General features: G+C 47.6%; 2 protein-coding genes across 2 annotated transcripts; one reads left to right on the forward strand and one right to left on the reverse strand.

Annotated features, from left to right (window-relative positions):
• Positions 1 to 10: 10 nt before the first annotated feature.
• On the forward strand, positions 11 to 17,952 carry LOC138365679 (ovarian abundant message protein-like). The gene is made up of 2 exons (XM_069326171.1): positions 11 to 73; positions 17,338 to 17,952. Exons 1-2 carry the CDS (start codon positions 11 to 13, stop codon positions 17,950 to 17,952), a joined length of 678 nt encoding a protein of 225 aa, XP_069182272.1.
• A 253-nt stretch (positions 17,953 to 18,205) lies between these two features.
• LOC138365680 (anti-sigma-I factor RsgI2-like) lies at positions 18,206 to 19,300 on the reverse strand. Its single transcript, XM_069326172.1, has one exon. The coding sequence runs from the start codon at positions 19,298 to 19,300 to the stop codon at positions 18,206 to 18,208; it is 1,095 nt and encodes a 364-aa protein (XP_069182273.1).
• Between the last annotated feature and the right edge of the window lie 4,122 nt (positions 19,301 to 23,422).

The following is a 23,422-nucleotide window of genomic DNA, read 5'->3' on the forward strand; positions in this document are numbered from 1 at the left end:
AGCGGTTGCCATGGCGACATCCCGTAACAAGGGGAAGGCTGCCACACTCAGGCAACTCAAAACCAGCAAAATGGTAAGTGAAGAATATTCACTTTTCAATAAACAACTGGCAAAGTGGTTGGCTGGTGTTTGGCTCTGCTCCCCTTTGCCTTCCCCTCTTCCTTCCTTTTCTCCCTCTTGCTGGTGGGGGGGGGGGGGGGGAGTGTGGTGGTTGGTCTTTGGTGTGGTTGTGGTGGTGTGGCTTGAGCACCTAGTGTGTTGTGCACCTAGTGTGTTGTGCACCTAGTGTGTCTGTACACCTAGTGTGTTTTGCACCTAGTGTGTTGTACACCTAGTGTGTTGTACACCTAGTGTGCTGTACACCTAGTGTGCTGTACACCTAGTGTATTGTACACCTAGTGTGTTGTGCACCTAGTGTGCTGTGCACCTAGTGTGCTGTGCACCTAGTGTGCTATACACCTAGTGTGCTGTACACCTAGTGTGTTGTACACCTAGTGTGCTGTGCACCTAGTGTGCTGTACACCTAGTGTGCCTATGCACCTAGTGTGCTGTACACCCAGTGTGACCTGTAAAAGCCCTACAAAGAGTAGTCAAGTGTTTGTGTTAAGGTAACCACACCCATATGTGCACCGTTTCTTGTTATCAATTGTGGAAACTACAAGAAAGTTGACCTCTTAAAAAAAAACATTAAAAGTTGTATTTGAAAAGTAATTGGCTAAGCTGGAACAATGGCATATTTTGACATTTTTTTCCCCCCTTTTTCCCCTTGCCCCAAATATCGTCATTACTGGACATAATGCTGCTGTTTGTTTTATTTTTTTATTTATATTGAATTAAAAAATAATCAGAATAATTACCCCCCCCAAAAAAAAAATATTATTGAAAGGTATATCTTATACTTTCAGTGTTATATGAAGTAATATTGTTAACTGTTGTTGGAGCTGCTTATTTTTAGTGGGTTTTTAATATTTTTTTAGTACGTTGTAAAAATAGTTTTTTGACAACCTATTTTTTTAATAAATATGGAAATCTTAAATTTTTTCATCCGATTTTGATGAATCATACAGTTATGTGTTAAATGATATACAATAAAGATTTTTTTTCAGGAAATCATGATTTTTTTTTTGGGGGGGGGGGGGTTAAAACGATTCATTAGAAATCACATATAATAACCCCATTAATATTTGCTTTTATAAGAATAGAACATTTATGAATAAAGGAAATTGCAGAAGGCTTATTGGTCCATACTAAGCAGCTCCCATTGGTCCATACGAGGCAGCTCCTATTGGTCCATACGAGGCAGCTCCTATTGGTCCATACGAGGCAGCTCCTATTCATCTATACGAAGCAACGCATTCTTATATATATATATATATATATATATATATATATATATATATATATATATATATATATATATATATATATATATATATATATATATATATATCTGACTTATAGTTATGTTAAGTTAAAACAAAATTGGAAATGCTTTATTGCGTAAAGTCTTATCTAATCCTTAAGTGTAAATAGAAGCGGAAGATAATGTGTGTGTGTGATATGAGTGTGTCTAGTCGGTGAGTGCCTCGGTGGACTCAAGTCCGTGTGTGGCACTTGTGCTTGCATAACTTAGAATGACTTACAAATATGTTTACAGATCGGAATGCTTTATTAGTTGCCGAGACACTTTTGCGGGGGGGGGGGGTTGAGGCTGTTGTTGTTTAAGATTCAGCTACTGGGAACTAAAAGTTCCTAGTAGCACGGGCTATGGTGAGCCCGAGATGGACTTACCTGGCACAGGAGCGGGGGCTGAATCATGTGATGTTGAGGCTTTGTGTTGTGTTTATAACCTTCGGTTATCCAGTGTGTCTCACTCACGTCAGTCTACTCATCTTGGTTATCTTGAGGTTATCTTGAGATGATTTCGGGGCTTTTTGTATCCCCGCGGCCCGGTCCTCGACCAGGCCTCCACCCCCAGGAAGCAGCCCGTGACAGCTGACTAACACCCAGGTACCTATTTTACTGCTAGGTAACAGGGGCATAGAGTGAAAGAAACTCTGCCCATTGTTTCTCGCCGGCGCCTGGGATCGAACCCAGGACCACAGGATCACATGTCCAGCGTGCTGTCCGCTCGGCCGACTGGCTCCCACCTAATTGTGAGTGTAACACCGGGCGTGTGCTCTTGGGCCCCAACTCTCCAGGTGTCGGTAAACTAATCCACTGGCGACCCGCTAGGAGTCCCAACATCATTAGAATCTCTGATTGGAATTAGCCTGAATTGCCTTAATTAACTCATTCAATTTACTCACTACTCATTTTCTAAATGAATGTTTCCTCTCCTGCTGTTACTTACTCATAAACTGTTCACAATTATCTGCCTCTACCACTTTAGTATCTCATACGTTGCAATCATTTCTCCTCATTCTCGGTATTTAATGTAATAAGATCCAGCCGCTATAATATTACTTCGTGTGTGTGGGCGTGCAGGCACGCGCACATGAGCGTCGTTTCTGGACAGATTTGATTTACGGCGAAATTCTGGCCGCGTTCAACCAGCTATAAAATATATACAGTGTGTGTGTGTGCCTGTCTGAGTCCTCAAGTTAGGTATGCAGGTAAATATCATGCAATTGTGGGCATGGTGGAGCCAGAGAGGTTGTGGTGTGTGAAGATCACAAGGTGGGCTGACCTGTTGGTTAGTTGCGGGTAGATCAAGTATTTACAAAGTTACAAATGTGTATCTGCAGGATCGAGCTGTTAGCTCTTGGACCCCACCTTTCTAAACGACGGTAATTTAATTCACTGTGTGTGTGTGTGTGTGTTTGCTCTCTCTCTCTCTCTCTCTCTCTCTCTCTCTCTCTCTCTCTCTCTCTCTCTCTCTCTCTCTCTCTCTCTCTCTCTCTCTCTCTCTCTCTCTCTCTCCCAAAGCAGTTATGTCGCCTTTGTTTATATTTATTATTAAACAGTTTGTAACTGCAAGTTTCACAACACAAGGTTATTATTGTTATAAACAACCTCGTATAGTGCTTCGGGGGCTCATACACCGTTCAATAGCTGTAAACAAAGCCATTGTGATTGAGGAAAGATGTACAGATTTCGCAGGTGGATGTGAAAAGGTTTTCTGAGGCCTGGGCAGGTATGTATTGATGAATATATGGTTTCGTGTGTGTTAAAGCAAATTGTGTAACTTGTTAGTGTATTGTTTGTTAGTTATTGTGTTTGTGTGTGTCATTGTTTGTGTTGGGGTCCTTGTTTGTGTTGGGGGTCCTTGTTTGTGTTGGGGTCCTTGTTTGTGTTGGGGGTCCTTGTTTGTGTTGGGGGTCCTTGTTTGTGTTGGGGGTCCTTGTTTGTGTTGGGGGTCCTTGTTTGTGTTGGGGGTCCTTGTTTGTGTTGGGGTCCTTGTTTGTGTTGGGGTTCTTGTTTGTGTTGGGGGTCCTTGTTTGTGTTGGGGGTCCTTGTTTGTGTTGGGGGTCCTTGTTTGTGTTGGGGGTCCTTGTTTGTGTTAGGGACCCTTGTTTGTGTTCCATATTAAACACAGTTGTTTTCTCTCACATTGTTTCTTGTTTCTCAAGTTGTTTCTTCCTTCCTCTTTATCTTGCTCAACCTCTCTCTCTCTCTCCATCATTCCCTCCCAACCTCCCTCCCTCCCTCACTATCCCTCAACCCCACCCCTTCTCTCTCTCCCCCTCACTATCCCTCAACCCCACCCCTTCTCTCTCTCCCCCTCCCTCACTATCCCTCAACCCCACCCCTTCTCTCTCTCCCTCCCTCACTATCCCTCAACCCCACCCCTTCTCTCTCTCCCTCCCTATCCCTCCCTCCCTTCTGTCTCTCTCTCTCCCTATCCCTCCCTATCCCTCCCTTCTCTTCGCAACACCATCTCATCACATCCACGTATCTATCACAGAATCTGGCTCCCGTCCTTTTGACAAATACTGTTGTTCAGAACAGGAGTCTTGGTGCATACATAATGTCATTTTTTCCGCCCCTGAGCGATTTGGGCCATCAATCAGGCCAGGAGCCTTGAGGCAGTGTGGGCTAGATGACGGATGGAACCCCAGGTTTCCTTCCCAACACAGGTGTTTCGTCTTGTTGTAGGCCATATGGGCTTTTCTCTATAGAGGTGGAGGAAGGGATGGGGCTTCCAGTGTTGGTCTTGTTGGTGGGGGCTTCCAGTGTTGGTCTTGTTGGTGGGGGCTTCCAGTGTTGGTCTTGTTGGTGGGGGCTTCCAGTGTTGGTCTGGTTGGTGGGGGCTTCCAGTGTTGGTCTGGTTGGTGGGGGCTGCGAGTGTTGGTCTGATTGGTGGGGGATGGGGGGGTGGCCCATCGTCGCCACCACTGACCTGGTGGTGACGTCAATAAAACGTCATGGCTGGCCATGTTGACAGAAGTGACGTCATGCTTGACGGTGTTGACAGAACTGACATCATGCTGGGCAGTATTGGGCACCATCCCGCCAAAAACACACACCGAAACTACGACGTTGATACAACGTTCGAACAAGTTTTTAACACCTCCTAACCAGTTATAACAACCAATATAACAAGTTGTAACAACGTTCTAATACGTCATCAAACACGTTAAGCCAAGATGTAACAACTTTATTACACGTTGTAACAAGCGGAAAATAGAGACAGTTTCGGTTTGTGTTTCCAGGGGGCAGAACCCGTCACCGAGGACGAAGGCGCCGCCTCCGTGACAGCTGACTAACACCCAGGTACCTATTTTACTGCTAGGTAACAGGGGAATAGGATGAAAGAAACTCTGCCCATTGTTTCTCGCCGGCGCCTGGGATCGAACCACAGGATCACAAGTCCAGCGTGCTGTCCGCTCGGCCGACCGGCTCCCTACAAGGTCAAGGGCAATTCAGTATCAGACACCAGCGAATAACATAAATATGCCTCTCTGGGCCGCGAAAATGAATCCAATTGCATATTCACTCACCGGGGGAGATTTAGGACGTCGGTGAAATTGAAAACCATTGCATTCCGATGTTCATTTGTTCCTAGCGTTGATGAATATTAATTTGGTGAGTTAATTCTTATAACTACTAGCGCTGAGCCTTCCAAAGTTCATTAAATCGAAAACATAAAAAATACATTAAACTCGCTCCAAGTTCAAAATACTCGCCCTAAAAATATTCACAACTCGTCTCAACACGTTGGTAGGGGACGAGACCAAGTCCAAATGGTTTTAACTTGGACTTGGTCCAAGTCCAAAGGAGTTTGTTATCTATCTATTTGTTATCTATCTCCGTTATGAGGGGATAGTTAATGTGTCTATTTGATTTGGAAAGAGTATTGAGGAGAGGGGGACAGGAGCGGGGTGTATTAGGATAGAGGGGGGGGGGGAATAATTGGCCATCGGGGATCGAACGCCGATCTGCAAGAAGCATAGAAACAAAGTCCACCTTGAGTTGTACTCTCTCCCTCTTCCACATGTGCCTTTTCCTTTCCCTTTACCTCTCTCTCTCTTCTCACATCCACCCTTTACCCATCCACTCCCTTTTCCCTTTTATCCATTCCCCTTCCCTTCCCTTTGTCACATTTTTTTACCCTTACCCTCACAGTCCTTTTATTCCTTATTCTTGCCTTAATCCCTCCCTTCTTCATTACACATTACCTCCCCATTTCCTCTATCAATGCCTTTACCTTTAGCCCCTTTCTATTATTTCTTCCCTTTCCTTCTCGTGTCTATTTACCCATACACTTCACCAGTCCCTTTTCTATATGCCTCTTCCTCTTATATTTGACTACCTCATGCTCCCATTCACGCCTCCTGATCCCCCCCTCCTCCTCCCACTCTCTCTCACACCATCTTCCCCCCCTTTCCCTTTTCACGTTCCTCCTCCCCCTCTACCCTTTCCACCTGGAGCCTTCCCTACCCCTCCTCTTCCACCTTTATCTCTACACCACCTCCCTGTTCTCCCCCACCACCCCACCGTGCTCCTTACACCCCCTCTCCCCCCCTATTCGCGTACTTCCCCCCCCCCCTTGCTCCTTCCCCTCTTCCTGCACCACCCCCTGTTCTCCCCCCCCACCCCACCGTGCTCCTTACACCCCCCTCTTCCCCCCTATTGGTGTACTTCCCCCTTCCCCCCTTGCTCCTTCCCCTCTTCCTGCACCACCCCTGTTCTTCCCCAACCCTGTTCTCCTCCCCCTCCTCTTCCTGCATCTCCCCCCCCCCCCTCTTCCCCAACCTCCTCCCTCCCCCACCCCCCACCCCCCACCCCACCACCCCCCAGAGCATAAGAGACAAGTTTTACCGGCAGGGGCTCCATAATTAATGCCGTGGAGGAAGCATACGACAAAACTATGCCTCGCGCGCTTCCGGAGCCACGGAGTAGCGCCGTGTCTCCGGAGGCGCATCACACACACACCGGCATTGGTATTTGCATATTTATAGCCCAAGTGTGGAGGGGTTATTGTGTTTTTGCAACCTGGGGAGGGGGGGGGGGATTTTACGTTTTTTTTTTATGGGGGGAGAGAGGGGGGGGGGGACTATTCTGTGTTTTCTTTAAGGGGGATAAACTGTTTATTTTTATTTTTTGTTTGAGGGGTAATGTATTGATTTTTGAATGGGTGAGATATTGAATGGTGGGGTTTTTGAATGGGTGAGCTATTGAATGGTGGGGTTTTTGAATGGGTGAGCTATTGAATGGTGGGGTTTTTGAATGGGTGAGATATTGAATGGTGGGGTTTTTGAATGGGTGAGCTATTGAATGGTGGGGTTTTTGAATGGGTGAGCTATTGAATGGTGGGGTTTTTGAATGGGTGAGCTATTGAATGGTGGGGTTTTTGAATGGGTGAGATATTGAATGGTGAGGTTTTTGAATGGGTGAGCTATTCAATGGTTTGATTTTGAAGGGGTAAACTATTGAATGGTGTGGTTTTGAAGGGATGAACTATTCACTGGTGGATTCTCCCTTTTGATTTCACAGACTATTGGATACCTGGTGGTGGGATGGAACTGATCAGGATTTGTGTAGTCTAAGGTGGGAGGTATGGATTAGTCACACTATTCTTCCTAGGAGGAATAGTGATGCATATTTGTCATGTTTGTTGTGTATTCAGTATTTACTATCTTCTGGTTTAGGGCTTCTATCCCTCTAACTATTTTCCTAGCATCAGGGCTTAGCTGAAAGAGGAGTGTTCAGCTAAGCCCTGATGCTAGGAAAATAGTTAGTGGGATAGAAGCCCTAAACCAGAAGATAGTAAATACTGAATATGCTGTCATATTCAATGGGACATGTTTAAAAGAACACCTGCTGCCTAATATATATATATATATATATATATATATATATATATATATATATATATATATATATATATATATATATATATATATATATTAGTTTATAATATTAGCCATAAATCAAAAGTAATCCCAAGGCTATATAAGATATATAATGTTATTGATGAAATGGCAAGCACTCACCGAGGAACAGTTTAGAAGTGACTTAATCCTGTGAGATTCACAGGAAGACTGGACGGTAGAGCGGCGGTCTTGCTTCATGCAGGTCGGCGTTCAATTCCCGACCGTCCAAGTGGTTGGGCCACCAATCATGTCTCCCCGTCCCATCCCAAATCCTTATCTTGACCCCTTCCAAGTGCTGTATAGTCGTAATGACTTGGCGCTTCCCTCTGATAGTTCCCTTCCCTTCTGGTCAACTTTCTCCAAGACAGATGGATGTGCTTTTGAAGATGAGGTCTTCATGGTCGGGTACAGCCGTTCTGATTTGTGCAGTTCAATGGCTACTTTTTTTGGGTTTTCCTATTACCCTTTTGAAATAGAATGATTATCTGAAGGAAGGAGGAAGCCAGACACCTGGAGATAGCCTCACCCAGCTTATCAAAGGGCGTCGGAGTCGGCCCCAGTGCTACTTTGTAATGAATATTGGTATCTATAGCGACCCCTGCGATATTCATAGTCTGAAATAGATGATTTGTTTTACGTAGAATGCCTACTTACTCCCGCCGTTTACCCGCGCAGTATCATGATTCAAATCCTCACTCCCGGTCTGTACTTGTAAATGTCGATGGCTGAATAGGAAGGAGAGGAGGGGAGGGAGGGGAGATGTTAGAGGAGGGGGGGAGAGAAAGGTGGAAACGGAGAGAGGTGAGAGAGGGAAGACTGGGACATAGGGTGGAGAGGGAAATAGGAAAGTAAAGGGTGAGATGAGATGGGGAGAGGGGAAATGTTTGGAGAGTGGGGCAGGGGCAGAAAGGTAAAAAGGATGGGAAAGGAGAAGAGAAGGGATGAGAGAGAGAGAGAGAGAGAGAGAGAGAGAGAGAGAGAGAGAGAGAGACCCGAGTACAGCCAGCCATCTCAACAAATATCATACTACATTAACAATAATATTGAAGGTGGAGGCGTGACCCTATACATGGGTGCAAGTGTGTTAAAACCAAATTTTCGGAAGGCCACTATACACACCCTTGCTCAAGGTGTACACAGTGTTCAAAACATTCTTTACAGCCCCCTTGAGAAAGAGTGTAGGTTGTATCCGACAATTTTCGTTTAATAATACACTTACACGTGTATTGGACTACACCTTCGCCTTTATTAAAGCACTACGACATTGTAGTAAGTTTCGTAATAATAATAATATGAAAAAGAATACTGCTAGTTAGGTCATTTAATAGTTTTATTATTTTTTGTTTTATTTTATTAAGTTTACTTTTAAAACCGGCTCATAGGTTATATTTTTTACGTTGTTACAATCATGAAAATCCCAATACGAATTCACAAAAAGATCGGCCATTCATCTCCTGTGATCCCCACGGAAAAAGTTCGTCTTTTTTTTTTCATCCTCACCCAAACGACATATATAAAAAGTGTACAAAAGTTGGTTTGTGAGCGGTAAAGGGAGTAATTGGCGGCGTGCGGGTAATGCGGCCGTCAAATGCGGTGTCCACTTGTCAATTGAGACGACGCGTGAAAGGTATAAACGTAATTTACCTGCGGGTTACACCTGCGTCAAATTTTCACTGTATTGGAAAAGTTTGGTGCCTCTGAGGTGGATATCGCCTCGCGCTGCTATCCCCTTCTAGTCCCCTCCCCAACACACACACACCTCAACCTCCCCAACTTTTCTCCCTCCCCCCCTCTCTCTCTCCTTCTCCCCAATATTCCTTACCTCCTCCTCCTTCTCCCATCTCCTCTTATCTCCCCCACCCCCTACCAATTCTCTCTCAGTTTCTCACCTTGGCTCGTCAATCCCCTGTCTATAGTTGAATTCACTTATTTCTCTACTCTTCTCCATTTCCAAGTCCCCTCTCCCTCTTCCCCCCAACTCTCCCTCCCCTCCACACTCTCCCTCCCCCCCCCCCAAACTCTCCCCCCTCTTCCCCCAACCCCCCACCCTTCCCCAGCGTCTGTACCCACCCCTTCTTTCCGAAGCCTTGACAAAAACTTGATTGACAAAGCTCGCCGCTATGGAGACCTTGAGGGAGCTAGTGAGGACTAAACGTTCAAGTTAGAACAGTTGATATATAGTGTAGTTGAGGCTAGTGACGCCCCCCCCCCCGCGTTGTCTATAGCGGCCCCCCTTAACACCGGACCAGACATCCCCGGTCTTTACAAACAACATTAATGAATAAAACCCGGGTGTATTGTGCAATCTTCTCTCCTCTCTTTGCCTCTCCTCTCTACTCTATAGTTGTGCCCCCCTCGTAACACCTCTTCTCTCTCTACGCCTCCCTCTCACACTCTCACTACTCCACATTTCCCTCTCAGCATCTCCCTCTTTTCTATATATCTCCTCCTTCTCTCATATCTTTTCTAGGCAGTTTATTCAAGCCCTCAGTGATTCAGTCTCCCAACTCCTCCCACCCCCATCTACCCCCACCCCCATCTACTATTCCCCCGCATCTACTATTCCCCCTCCCCCCCATCTACTCCTCTAACCGAAGAGGAAGCATTATATCAGAGCACCGGAGGGTCCCCCCCCCCTCTCCCTCTTCCATTCTTGCCTCTGGCAGGAGTCCGAGACTCTGCAGGAACTCCCTAATAAGAAAGACAAAGACGGGAGACGATCCGCGACTCGATTTATGGCGAGGCGTGTTGTCATTGGGTATGCAACATTTCACAATTCAAACATCAACCCTTTCCGAGTCAAAGCGTCATTATGGGACGCTGTTTGGGGCGTGGAGATGGCGCGTCGTTGGCTGCCTGGCTGGCTGGCTGGCTGGCTGGCTGGCTGGCTGGCTGGCTGGCTGGCTGGCTGGCTGACTGGCTGACTGGCTGGCTGGTTGGCTGGCTGGCTGGCTGGCTGGCTGGCTGACTGGTTGGCTGGCTGGCTGACTGGCTAACTTGCTGGCTGGCTGGGTAACTGGCTGGCTGGCTGGCTGGCTGGCTGGCTGACTGACTGACTGACTGACTGACTGACTGACTGGCTGGCTGGCTGGCTGACTGACTGGCTAACTGGCTAACTTGCTGGCTGACTGGCTAACTTGCTGGCTGACTGGCTGGGTAACTGGCTGACCGGCTGCTTGGCGCGCTGGGAAGCGGACGACAATATTGGCCTTAGTTTATCGCTGCTATTTACAATCAGTTTCCTGTCGTACAAGTCTGGCCGGAGACGCGAGGACGAGCTTATTGTTGAAGTTGTAAATACCGGGAGAGTGGGACCTGGGAGGTGTGTGGTGGGGGACCTGAGAGGTGTGTGGTGGGGGACCTGGGAGGTGTGTGGAGGGGGACCTGGGAGGTGTGTGGTGGGGGACCTGGGAGGTGTGTGCTGGGGGACCTGGGAGGTGTGTGGAGGGGGACCTGGGAGGTGTGTGGAGGGGGACCTGGGAGGTTTGTGGTGGGGGACCTGGGAGGTGTGTGGAGGGGGACCTGGGAGGTGTGTGGAGGGGGACCTGGGAGGTGTGTGCTGGGGGACCTGGGAGGTGTGTGGAGGGGGACCTGGGAGGTTTGTGGTGGGGGACCTGGGAGGTGTGTGGAGGGGGACCTGGGAGGTTTGTGGTGGGGGACCTGGGAGGTGTGTGCTGGGGGACCTGGGAGGTGTGTGGAGGGGGACCTGGGAGGTGTGTGGAGGGGGACCTGGGAGGTGTGTGGTGGGGGACCTGGGAGGTGTGTGGTGGGGGACCTGGGAGGTGTGTGGTGGGGGACCTGGGAGGTGTGTGGTGGGGGACCTGGGAGGTTTGTGGTGGGGGCGCCGGTGGCTGAGTAGATAGCGCACTTTACATGTAATCCTGCAGTCCGGGGTTCGATTCCCGGCGCCGGCGAAAAACAATGGGCAGAGTTTCTTTCACCCTGATGCCCCTGTTATCTAGCAGTAAATGGGTACCTGGGAGTTAGATAGCTGGTACTGGCTGCTTCCTGGGTGTGTGTGTAGAGGGGGGAATAACAAAAATTAAAAAAAATAATTAGTAACAGTTGATTGATTGATAGTTGACAGGCGGGCCGAAAGAACAGAGCTCAATCCCCGCAAGCACAACTAGACAAATACAACTAGGTGAATACACACACACACACAGACACACGATTGAGAGGCGGGACCAAAGAGCCACAGCTCAACCCCCGCAAGCACTACAAGATGAGAACAACTAGTTGAGTACAGCCATAATAGAGTAGTAGACATAATAGAGGGAAAATAAAATTGGTTAGAAAGGCGGGCACCAAGAGCTAATAGCTCGATTCTGCAAAATACAAATAGTAAATGACACACTTTGTTAGCCAGGATCCCTTTGCCTCTATGGAATATCCCAGTAACGCACTCTGCCCCCCTCCCCCCCTCCCTCACCCAGACAAGTTCACGCGGCGAATTTCGAACTACAGAGCCGGCGTTTTGTTGAAACAATAAGAGAGGAGACGACGTGTGATAGAGAGAGGGATGAAGGAGAGAGAGAGAGAGAGAGAGAGAGAGCCTGTGAACGAACCAAAGAGAACGGGACACCTCGGCTATCCTTGAACATTCAGGCGGGGGCCACCCGCCATTATTTTGACAAAGTTGAAGTTATTTGCAGTTTGATAGAGTTGTAGATTTTGGTTACCGATACGGCCCACTCATAAATTGTGCGAGAGTGTCGCTTGTGACCCCGAGACGAGTTTGTGGGGAAAGTTGGAACGGGAAAGGAATTTAGACCCGCTGTGTAGATTTCCGAAATTTAGAATCGAATCGTGCCGGGAATCTTTAAATGAATGGCTTGGGGGGTGAGGGGGGAGTGGGGGTGAAAGGAGGGCTGGGGGGGGAGGGGGGTGAGAGGAGGGCTGGGGGAGGGGGGGACGGATATATGAAGAGGGACTAAAGGTGGAAACAGAGTATATTGGAAACTGTAGTAAAATAGCCAAGAGAGAGGAATATATATATATATATATATATATATATATATATATATATATATATATATATATATATATATATATATATATATATATATATATATATATATAAGAGATTGATTGATTTTGAAGAATAACTAAACCTAATCCAAGAAGAGAGCCAACTCTTATGCTGGCGTAGCATCATCACTAACCACCATCATCACTAACCACCATCATCACTAGCCAGCATCATCACTAACCACCATCATCATTAACCACCATCATCACTAGCGATGCCTAACAAGTTCAGACGAACGTCAAAGCACCAATTTTATCCAATATAAAATAACACTAAGAGGCTGCTGCAAGAATCCACAGTGCATCAGAATTTGTAAAATCTAAAATCTATAGGAAGCGAATGGTGTTGCGAGTGGACATGTTATGCCTAAGTTAAAATACCCTTCACTCGTCAATAGGAAGATTGTATGGTGTTCAACTTGAGCCACGGTGTAAGGGAGAGGGAGGTAGACGGACTCTCTTTTATGGCTGACAAATTATAGGGTTATGGACGGAAGATACGTTTTGTTAATTTTTTATGCAATTTTTTTCTTGTGGAGTTGGGTGGGAAGGGGGGAAGAGGGGGTGGGGGGGGGGAGTTAAAAGTTTTAATGTTGGGTAGATTCTGAGATAGGTTAAGATGGGGGTGGTACTTGGTGATTCTGTTGTCTGGCTGGTTGGCTGGCTGGCTGACTGGCTGGCTGACTGGCTGGTTGGCTGGTTGGTTGGTTGGCTGGCTGACTGGCTGGTTGGCTGGCTGGCTGGCTGGCTGACTGGCTGGCTGGCTGGCTGGCTGGCTGGCTGGCTGGCTGGCTGTTTTTTTTTTCCTGGCTGGCCGGCTGTATATCTGTTTGTGTCTCTTTGCTTCAGGAACAATGTGTATAGGGTAGTGGTGAGCTGAAGGGATAATTTGAACAGATGTATACTATGTATAAGAGAGATCCACGGATTGTGAACTATATGGGTGTGTATGATACACCTATGGGTAAAGTTCCCTACCATTTCCCCACCATCACTGTAGCCATTACCTCCTCCCCCACCACACACCATCACCGGCCCCCCTTCCCCTTACCATCTCCACCACTACTATCATATCCAACTCCCCCCCCCCTCTCTCCATCAACCTACCTTCTCCACCACCACCATCACCACCAGCAACATTGTCTTATTTAACCAATAACATACATGCCCTCATCCGGCCGGGAGAAAAACTCCCCCACCATTGTCTCCAGGTTCTTGAATCCATTGCCCCCAAAAAATCTTCCCATGGTGGTCGCGTGTGAAGATCACATTTCATATACTATTTGATGCTTCACATTTCCGTAAATTAAACCAGTGTCCACTTATCGTGCCGTATTCTCAGCCATGCTGGGAACCTCACAGGTGATCCTAGCCTCATCCTAGCCCATATCCTAGCCCATATATCCCACCCAATCTCTTCTTTTGTAATTGATAGTCGTTGTATCTGTGGCCCTTGAGTGGGCGAAGGGGCGGCCCCCTTGGTATCAATGGCCGTGCATTTGCATCTAGGCAGGTGTTTGTTGTCACAGGTGTTTGTTGTTTGTTGTTGCAGGTGTTGTAGCAGGATAGAGCGGAGCCACGAGCCTCGCTGGACACAGCCTGGCTCCGAGATCGGCAATACAGGGAGGGGAAAGAATAGCGCCGTAAGCCCGAGAGAAAGTATCAGATTATTGTCCAGACTGGTCCGAGCCTCGCTGGGGGGTATTGCCCGTGTCCACTATAATTTTGTCACGGTAGCCGGGGCTATTGTAGGCCGCAATAGAGCTCGCTTTTTATTCTGATTATACGTCAACAAATACAATGGTATCTGATGCATCTAGGTCCAAGTGGACGCGGCCCACTGGACCCCATTAGTTTCGTTCTCTCGCCAGACAGACTCTGTTTATTTCCTCGGGGCTATTGTATTGCCTGTATCGTCGATAATTGTATAAACGTCATGGGTTTGGATCGGGTGAGGCTGGCGTGTGTCGGGGTGTTATCGTGCGGCGCGTGTCCCTGTAAGCGGGGCCTCTCCAGGCATTCACACGTGAAATATTCGCTTGTCAAACTCGAAAAGAATGAGCAGAGTGGCGGGTCTTTGTGTCGCTGGATTGTATGCTTTCTCACACGTGTACATTCGCCTTCAGAACAGCGCCACTGGAGGGAGAGGGGCGGGGGCATCCATAGGATAGACGGAGTGGAGGAAGGGAGATGGGAAAGGAGGCATGGGACGGAGAGGTAAAGGGACGGGGATTGGAGTAACAGATTGGATGGTTGTGGTGGTGAGAAGGTATGATTGAATGGGGCTTTCCATTCATAAAATAGGGTGGAAAAAGTAATGGAACGAAGGAGAGATTAAAACGTAAATAAAAACAATAAAAATAAGTTTTCAAAAACATTTGACAAACAGAACAGTCGGAAGATCACGACCTTAGACAACCGATAGCTAGTGAGGCGAGGCTCAGGAACTATCACTCGACTCTGCACATTCATTTAGATGAGTGCGCATTCTCAAGACACAAACACATCAGCTTCTTGACCACTACGCTAATATATACCAATTCAAAACAATTACCACCAAGTCCTCTCAAAGTTACCTTGACTACAGATAAGTTTAGTTTCCAGTTTCACGTCGATGAATAGACAGGGAAGATAGTAAGGATTATAGACATATTACGACTAGCATCTCAGAAACACAGGGCAGTAAGATCAATACCCAGACGCTTACCGTCGTCTGCTGATAACAGCACAACAGTTAGCATGAGTAATGATCGTGAGGTTATCTTGAGATGATTTCGGGGCTTAGTGTCCCCGCGGCCAGGCCTCCACCCCCAGGAAGCAGCCCGTGACAGCTGACTAACTCCCAGGTACCTATTTACTGCTAGGTAACAGGGGGGGGGGGTTCAGGGTGAAAGAAACTCTGCCCATTGTTTCTCGCCGGCGCCCGGGATCGAACCCAGGACCACAGGATCACGCGTCCAGTGTTCTGTCCGCTCAGCCACCGGCTCCCTTGATGAGAGGAGGAAGAGGATAGGCAGCTACTGAGCACTCTATACATGCCTATGAATATACACGTAAGTATACATATAGAGGTAAGCATAGTTTGTGGTCCAAACTTTGTTGTATGAAGCATTGACTCATACCTCTGTGCTTGTAACCCCTACCACCATCCCCTACCCTCCTACAACCAACCCCTACCACCTACAACCATCCCCTACCCTCCTACAACCAACCCCTACCACCTACAACCATCCCCTACCCTCCTACAACCAACCCCTACCACCTACAACCATCCCCTACAACCATCCCCTACCCCCTACAAGCATCCCCTACCACCACCTCGTACCCCTCCCACGGCATACATCCCCCTACCCTTGCCCCTATCCCCCTCTACCACTGTGAGACGAGTTACCTCTCAAACACAGCCACCGACAAATCACATCTTCACCACAGTGGAAGCGAACATAATGACTCGGAATTTAAGTTTATTCCGCTACATTCGTACCCGGAGCCACAACTAGACGGGCCCATGCCAGTCGCATAAACTGAAATCAAACATATGCAGCGCAACCTCGACATGTGGGATACAAAGCCGGCGTCATGTGTTCTGGGCAGGGCTGGTTGGTTTTCAAACGCAGCCTGCCATAACTCACTGATCCCACCTGTCAGGAACAAGCGCGCATCGGTGTGGTGAACACGCTCTGATCTCGAGCTCAGCGAGGGGGGGGGGAAGGGGGATCTGATACACCTTAGTTTCGGGTGTTTATTGTTATCTTGGGGGGGATTTCAGTCTATTTGTTCTGGCGTGTGTTTGGTGATGGTGTTCATTTGTTGCTCTTTGGGGGTGTTTATTCAAATGTGTGTCTCTCGTGTGGCGTTGATGTGTGTGTGATTGTGTTCCTGTATATTGTGTTTTGTTTATCGTCTGTAATTATCATCTGGTGAGCCCAGAGGAAGTTCTTATAGTTCCGCGTGGTACACAATTATAAATGTTTCTTAACTTTTGTTTAATCTGACGAATATTTCGTCCATACCCACCGGGCTCTTCCGTAAGGCCTGCGCGCATGCGCACACACCTACAAACATTAAACTCAAACAACCCTCACACCACAAAAATAGCAAATGTATTTTTCGGTCTCCGGAGTTGATGTACCTGGCTCGAATTTTTAATCTGGTTTGCAACAAGACTAGTTTACATCAATATTCACATGTCATTAACCAGGCCTCGCCTTAGGGAACCCACCGACGGATTACCCGAGCCAACCGAGCGATCCAATCTGAATTTTTCAAATGCTGGTGCTGCCATTTCCTCGTAGTAGTGAGAGCCTTGAAGGGCATCGCCCAGCCGATACGGTCATGGGATTTATAATTCCCCTCGATAGGCTCTCAAAGGCTTCACCGTCCGCTGTGACGAAGGCGCAGAAGGCGACTGTATAACCTGTCACCCCACACTCGTGAGGGCATATTGGGAGTCGAACCCGTGCAAGACGATAACCATGAAACATTCAACTCGCTAGTGAAATTAAATTGGTGGAGGTGAAGCGGGGCGGGAGGCTGAGAAAAGGCTAATTCAATATATCAGAGGAAGTCTGCATACATTACTACAAGGGTAAATATCTGGCTTGATTAATTCGCTTTTTGTGTTGATTTTTAGCAGAAACTCTGTTAGGTTTTTAATATCCGTGTTTGTTCTTATCGGGAGTCTTCCTATCAAAGTATTTAAAAGGGATTTGAAGCGTGATTTTTCTGAGGTGCGGTGAGGGTGATGAGTGTGTGATCTGGCCGGCTTTTGTCACCCTGGCCGGTTTTTGTCACCCTGGCCGGTTTTTGTCACCCTGGCCGGTTTTTGTCACCCTGGCCGGTTTTTGTCACCCTGGCCGGCTTTTGTCACCCTGGCCGGTTTTTGTCACCCTGGCCGGCTTTTGTCACCCTGGCCGGCTTTTGTCACCCTGGCCGGCTTTGTCACCCTGGCCGGTTTTTGTCACCTTGGCCGGCTTTTGTCACCCAGGCCGGCTTTGTCACCCTGGCCGGCTTTGTCACCCTGGCCGGGTTTGTTACCCTGGCCGGCTTCGTCACCCTGGCCTGGTTTGTTACCCTGGCCGGCTTCGTCACCCTGGCCTGGTTTGTTACCCTGGCCGGCTTCGTCACCCTGGCCTGGTTTGTCACCCTGGCCGCCCTCATCACCCTGGCCGGCTTTGTCACCCAGGCCGCCCTCATCACCCTGGCCGCCCTCATCACCCTGGCCGCCCTCATCACCCTGGCCGCCCTCACCACCCTGGCCGCCCTCATCACCCTGGCCGCCCTCACCACCCTGGCCGCCCTCACCACCCTGGCCGCCCTCACCACCCTGGCCGGCTTTGTCACCCAGGCCGCCCTCATCACCCAGGCCGCCCTCATCACCCTGGCCGCCCTCACCACCCTGGCCGCCCTCACCACCCTGGCCGCCCTCATCACCCTGGCCGCCCTCATCACCCTGGCCGCCCTCATCACCCTGGCCGCCCTCATCACCCTGGCCGCCCTCACCACCCTGGCCGCCCTCATCACCCAGGCCGCCCTCACCACCTTGGCCGCCCTCACCACCCTGGCCGCCCTCATCACCCTGGCCGCCCCATTACCATATTAATAGCTGGTGCATCACAACGTAAAAATCTCATTTTCTTAATAGATTTTATAGTAGTGTTGAGTTTAAATGTGGCGTGAGTCAGAGACGTCTGCCTTGCAATCACCATCAATCCAGTCTTGGTGTGAAGATTCTTAGGCCTATATATATATATATACACATTATATATATATATATATATATATATATATATATATATATATATATATATATACAGACACAAGTTTTAAATACAGTTTTGCATTATTTTATTTAATTATGCATAAAATATATGTGAATAGATGTGAACAAAAAGTTGATGCATTTTTTTTGTTTTTGCAATAAATTGAAAAGACAAATGGGGTAGTTTGGAGTGACCTTGGCGTCGTGTTTGGGAGTCTGGAGTGGCCTTGGCGTCGTGTTTGGGAGTCTGGAGTGACCTTGGCGTCGTGTTTGGGAGTCTGGAGTGACCTTGGCGTCGTGTTTGGTAGTCTGAAGTGACCTTGGCGTCGTGTTTGGGAGTCTGGAGTGACCTTGGCGTCGTGTTTGGTAGTCTGGAGTGACCTTGGCGTCGTGTTTGGGAGTCTGGAGTAATCTTGGCGTCGTGTTTGGGAGTCTGAAGTGACCTTGGCGTCGTGTTTGGGAGTCTGGAGTGAACTTGGCGTCGTGTTTGGGAGTCTGGAGTGATCTTGGCGTCGTGTTTGGGAGTCTGGAGTGGCCTTGGCGTCGTGTTTGGTAGTCTGAAGTGACCTTGGCGTCGTGTTTGGGAGTCTGGAGTGATCTTGGCGTCGTGTTTGGGAGTCTGGAGTGATCTTGGCGTCGTGTTTGGGAGTCTGGAGTGATCTTGGCGTCGTGTTTGGGAGTCTGGAGTGACCTTGGCGTCGTGTTTGGGAGTCTGGAGTGACCTTGGCGTCGTGTTTGGTAGTCTGGAGTGACCTTGGCGTCGTGTTTGGGAGTCTGGAGTGATCTTGGCGTCGTGTTTGGGAGTCTGGAGTGACCTTGGCGTCGTGTTTGGGAGTCTGGAGTGACCTTGGCGTCGTGTTTGGGAGTCTGGAGTGGCCTTGGCGTCGTGTTTGGGAGTCTGGAGTGACCTTGGCGTCGTGTTTGGGAGTCTGTAGTGACCTTGGCGTCGTGTTTGGGAGTCTAGAGTGACCTTGGCGTCGTGTTTGGGAGTCTGTAGTGACCTTGGCGTCGTGTTTGGGAGTCTAGAGTGACCTTGGCGTCGTGTTTGGGAGTCTGGAGTGACCTTGGCGTCGTGTTTAGGAGTCTGGAGTGATCTTGGCGTCGTGTTTGGGAGTCTGGAGTGAACTTGGCGTCGTGTTTGGGAGTCTGGAGTGAACTTGGCGTCGTGTTCTTCAGCCCAGTAATACATGCTGGCTCCCTCGTCCCATATTAAATTAGGCCACTCGCTCCCTCTTCCAAGACAAAGTTAGTTTTCTTAATTTATGAGCCTTCACAGATTGACAATAGTGGAGGCTGCTGTCGTTGTTCGGGTCTTGCTTATGTTGGCAGGCTCTGCTCTGTTGCTGTCTGCTCTTGTCTGCTGCTGCTGTGCCCTATTTTCTGCTCTTGCTGCTAGGTCCTTCTCTCTCTCTCTCTCTCTCTCGTCTTGCTTATGTTGGCAGGCTCTGCTCTGTTGCTGTCTGCTCTTGTCTGCTGCTGCTGTGCCCTATTTTCTGATCTTGCTGCTAGGTTCTTCTCTCTCTCTCTCTCTCTCTCGTCTTGCTTATGTTGGCAGGCTCTGCTCTGTTGCTGTCTGCTCTTGTCTGCTGCTGCTGTGCCCTACTTTCTGCTCTTGCTGCTGTCTTACTCTCTGCTGTTAGGTCCTTCTCTCTCTCTCCTGTTGCGTCCTTCTCTATTTCCTGTTGCGTCTCTCTCTCTCCTGTTGCGTCTCTCTCTCTCTCTCTCCTGTTGCGTCTCTCTCTTTCCTGTTGCGTCCATCTCTCTGTTGGCGATACGTGTAAGTAGGTATCTTCCAGGTACCTATTTACTGCTAGGTTTCTGCCTAGACCAATCATCTTGCTAGACAACATATCAGACGCTGAGTCAGCCACCTGATACCTTCTTCCTCGCCGTTCAAACTTACAGAGAACTACAGTGTTTTACTGTCATGAAATAAACATTAAGTCTCACTTAAGTCCTCCATATTCACAGCTCGTAAATATTTCATCATTTATCAGTAGCGAAAATACAGTAATGATAATTATACAATGCTAATTATACAGCCCATCCTCCTGTTTTTGGTAGGATGTAACGAGGAGGACCATAGTACATATATTGACATACAACGCAGTTAAAAAGTAGAAATCGGTACTATTGAATTTGAATAAACCGGAAAAGGATTTTCTACTTATGTTGCAAAGACGAACTTAACCAACCTAACCTTCCTAGGCCTAATATAGTACGTATGTGTGCTATAGTAGGCCTAGGAATATTTTTTTAAGTTTGGTATTTAGCTTCCTTTTTTCCATACTCTGTTAAGTGACTAGTACAAAGTTCTAGTACCTAGTTGCTTGGTTTGTACTATGTACAAACTATGTACTTTGTACTATGTACTTTGTGCGTCAACGTTTGTACTATAGTGCACATAGGTACTAAAAGTACATTCTAAACAGGAGGATTAGTTGCATTATATTGCAAAAAATAGTAAAACTACTAGAACCAGGCAATTAAACCTCCAGTGCAACTTTAAAGAAATATTGGGAGCGTGGGTTTATTAAATACAAAATTTTGTGAAAACATATAGAAGTGATGAAGACATGACTTGGAGACGTCTTGAGTTCCCTCGGAGGATGAGCGGCTCCTCAGTGTTTAATTAAGTGTTTGGCAAACATCAAACACACACACAATATGGCAGCCAGAGGTAATGAACATAGGGTATATCACTACCCCCTATTATGTTAGGTTTCACAACATCGAATTAGGTATATTGGACAATGATTGTGCCCTTGTGGACACACACACACACACACACACACACACACACACACACACACACACACACACGCACGCATGCGCGCACACACACACACACACACACACACACACACACACACACACACACACTTAGGTAATTACACACACACACACACACACACACACACACACGCACGCATGCACACGAGTACACACAGGTTTAGGGAAGTGAAAGTCCTGCCTGATCAACATAAGATGTCGAACAAGGAGAATCAGGTAGTGCGGCCTGTATTGTTCCACAAGTAGTTAAGACAGTGGTTAAGACAGTAGTTAAGACAGTGGTTAAGACAGTAGTTAAGACAGTGGTTAAGACAGTGGTTAAGACAGTGGTTAAGACCGATTAAGACAGTGGTTAAGACAGTGGTTAAGACAGTAGTTAAGACAGTGGTTAAGACAGTGGTTAAGACAGTGGTTAAGACCGATTAAGACAGTGGTTAAGACAGTGGTTAAGACTGATTAAGACAGTGGTTAAGACAGTAGTTAAGACAGAAGAATAACACAAATGCATCCTCCAAGGCTCAGGCCGAGGACGACTGGTATTCACTATTTGTCCCTGCAGAATCGAGCTACTATAGCTCTTGGACCCTGCCTTTCTAACCAATCTATTTTTCCTCTATTATGTCTACTAAATATATTTCTCTCTAACACACGTACACATCCCTAGGGAGCAGCCCGTAGCAGCTGTCTAACTCTAAGGTACCTATTTACTAGTAGGTGAACAGGCGCATCAGGGGCGAAAAAACCTATGCCCATTTGTCTCTGCCTAGGCCTGAAATCAAACCCGGGGCCCTTAGAACTACGACACTCAAGCGCTGTCCACTCAGCCACGAGGCCCCCCAGTGTTTATAAATGTGAACGACATTTTTCGAGGTCGCGATGTTAATAAGATAAAAATAGAAGACTAAACATAAAAAAAAGCTACAGTAGTACTAAACAAATGATGATAAAAGTGAAATGATGCGAAAAAATGCGAAAAAAAACATATGGCCGCAAAGGAAAATGAAACAAGAATTATTTGAGATCATTTGTGTATATTTCAACACATCTTTCACTCACAAGACCCAAACATCAACATCAAAACCTAAGAACACCACAGCCCAATCACAGTCGACGAATCACCTGCCATTTCCCCCCCAATCTACTAATCCTATTCACTTTTCGTGATTATCATCATACTTCTTCTTTCTCCTCATTTCCCCCCCCCCTCCACTTTGGAAATTAAGCCCGTGGCCGCTTATTGGGAGAAGAGAGAGAATGAAGGGGAGAAGCCTTAGTCCTGAGCAGGGCTCGACTCCTCTCAATAAGGTTACACAGGCTCCCTCAAGACCGAAAAAATATCTCATTAAACAGCCAGTCTCAGTATTGAGACTGTATTGATTATTCTCTGATCTAATTTAAAAAGCTATCGGGGAATGTGCATGAATTAAAAAAGGGAAGGGAGTGGAGGAATAGGGGAAGGGAGGGAGGGAGTAATGGGATGAGGGAGGGGGTAATAGGATAAGGGAGGGAGAGAGAGTAAGGGATAGAGGAAAGGGTGAGAATCGAAGTGGTAATGGAAGGGGCTGATAAAGACGATAGAAATGAGAAAAAGGGAAATAAGAGCAATGTGGAATGGGTGGAATAGACTTATGTTGTTCGTGGTGGATAGGAAGAAAACACGTGATTAGAAAGAAAAGGAAACAGAAATGGAACAGGCAGGTGAGAACCGCTGGAGGAAGAAGCCGCAGTGGACAGAAGAATAGGAGTTGGAACAGATTAAGGACAACCATGGATTGTGGAAAAGGAAGGGAAAGGGTGCTTCGGTGGGGAAGCTGGCTGGCAGGGATAGGGAGGGAGGGAGGGAGGTAGGTTGGTGATGGATGGTATGCAAAAGCTGACGGAAGGGTTGAAGGATGGGGACGAGGGGAGAGGAACATTGGAATGGATAGGTATGAAAATGGGACGAGGGGACGGTATGAAGTGGAACAGGGACTTTGTGTGAAGAAAGAGAGGGGAAAGGAGTGGGGGAGGGGAGGTTACCAGTGGTTGAATAGGGGAATGAGGATAGATAGGTTAGAGGTTCTATTGCTGGTTGGGTGGAAGGTCTAGTTGAGAGGAGAAGCAGGATAGGTCGGCGCATTATCGGTTTCATTGTCTATCGGCTTTTAAGAAGCGATTGTAATTGTTCTATTGATTGATGGCGATGTTGTCTATCAGTCTCTTGTCCTCTTCAAACGTCGTGTGTGTGTGTGTGTGTGTGTGTGTGTGTGTGTGTGTGTGTGTGTACTCACCTAGTTGTACTCACCTAGTTGTGTTTGCGGGGGTTGAGCTCTGGCTCTTTGATCCCGCCTCTCAACCGTCAATCAACAGGTGTACAGATTCCTGAGCCTATTGGGCTCGGTGTGTGTGTGTGTGTGTGTGTGTGTGTGTGTGTGTGTGTGTGTGTGTGTGTGTGTGTGTGTGTGTGTGTGTGTGTGTGTGTGTGTACTTGCGCGCGTGAAAGGGGAATGAATCTAGAAAACGTTTGTTTAAAGGCAAC

Source organism: Procambarus clarkii, chromosome 17 (genome assembly GCF_040958095.1).
Source record: "Procambarus clarkii isolate CNS0578487 chromosome 17, FALCON_Pclarkii_2.0, whole genome shotgun sequence".
NCBI lineage: Eukaryota > Metazoa > Arthropoda > Malacostraca > Decapoda > Cambaridae > Procambarus > Procambarus clarkii.

What these genes read in the sequence shown, in the direction of transcription:
- LOC138365680 (XM_069326172.1), bottom strand. Translation starts at nt 19,300, where the DNA reads ATGTATTACTGGGCTGAAGAACACGACGCCAAGTTCACTCCAGACTCC.
- LOC138365679 (XM_069326171.1), top strand. Translation starts at nt 11, where the DNA reads ATGGCGACATCCCGTAACAAGGGGAAGGCTGCCACACTCAGGCAACTC. An exon ending in AACTCAAAACCAGCAAAATG is followed by an intron (nt 74 to 17,337) that starts GTAAGTGAAGAA and finishes TTTGTCACCCAG; the next exon opens with GCCGGCTTTGTCACCCTGGC.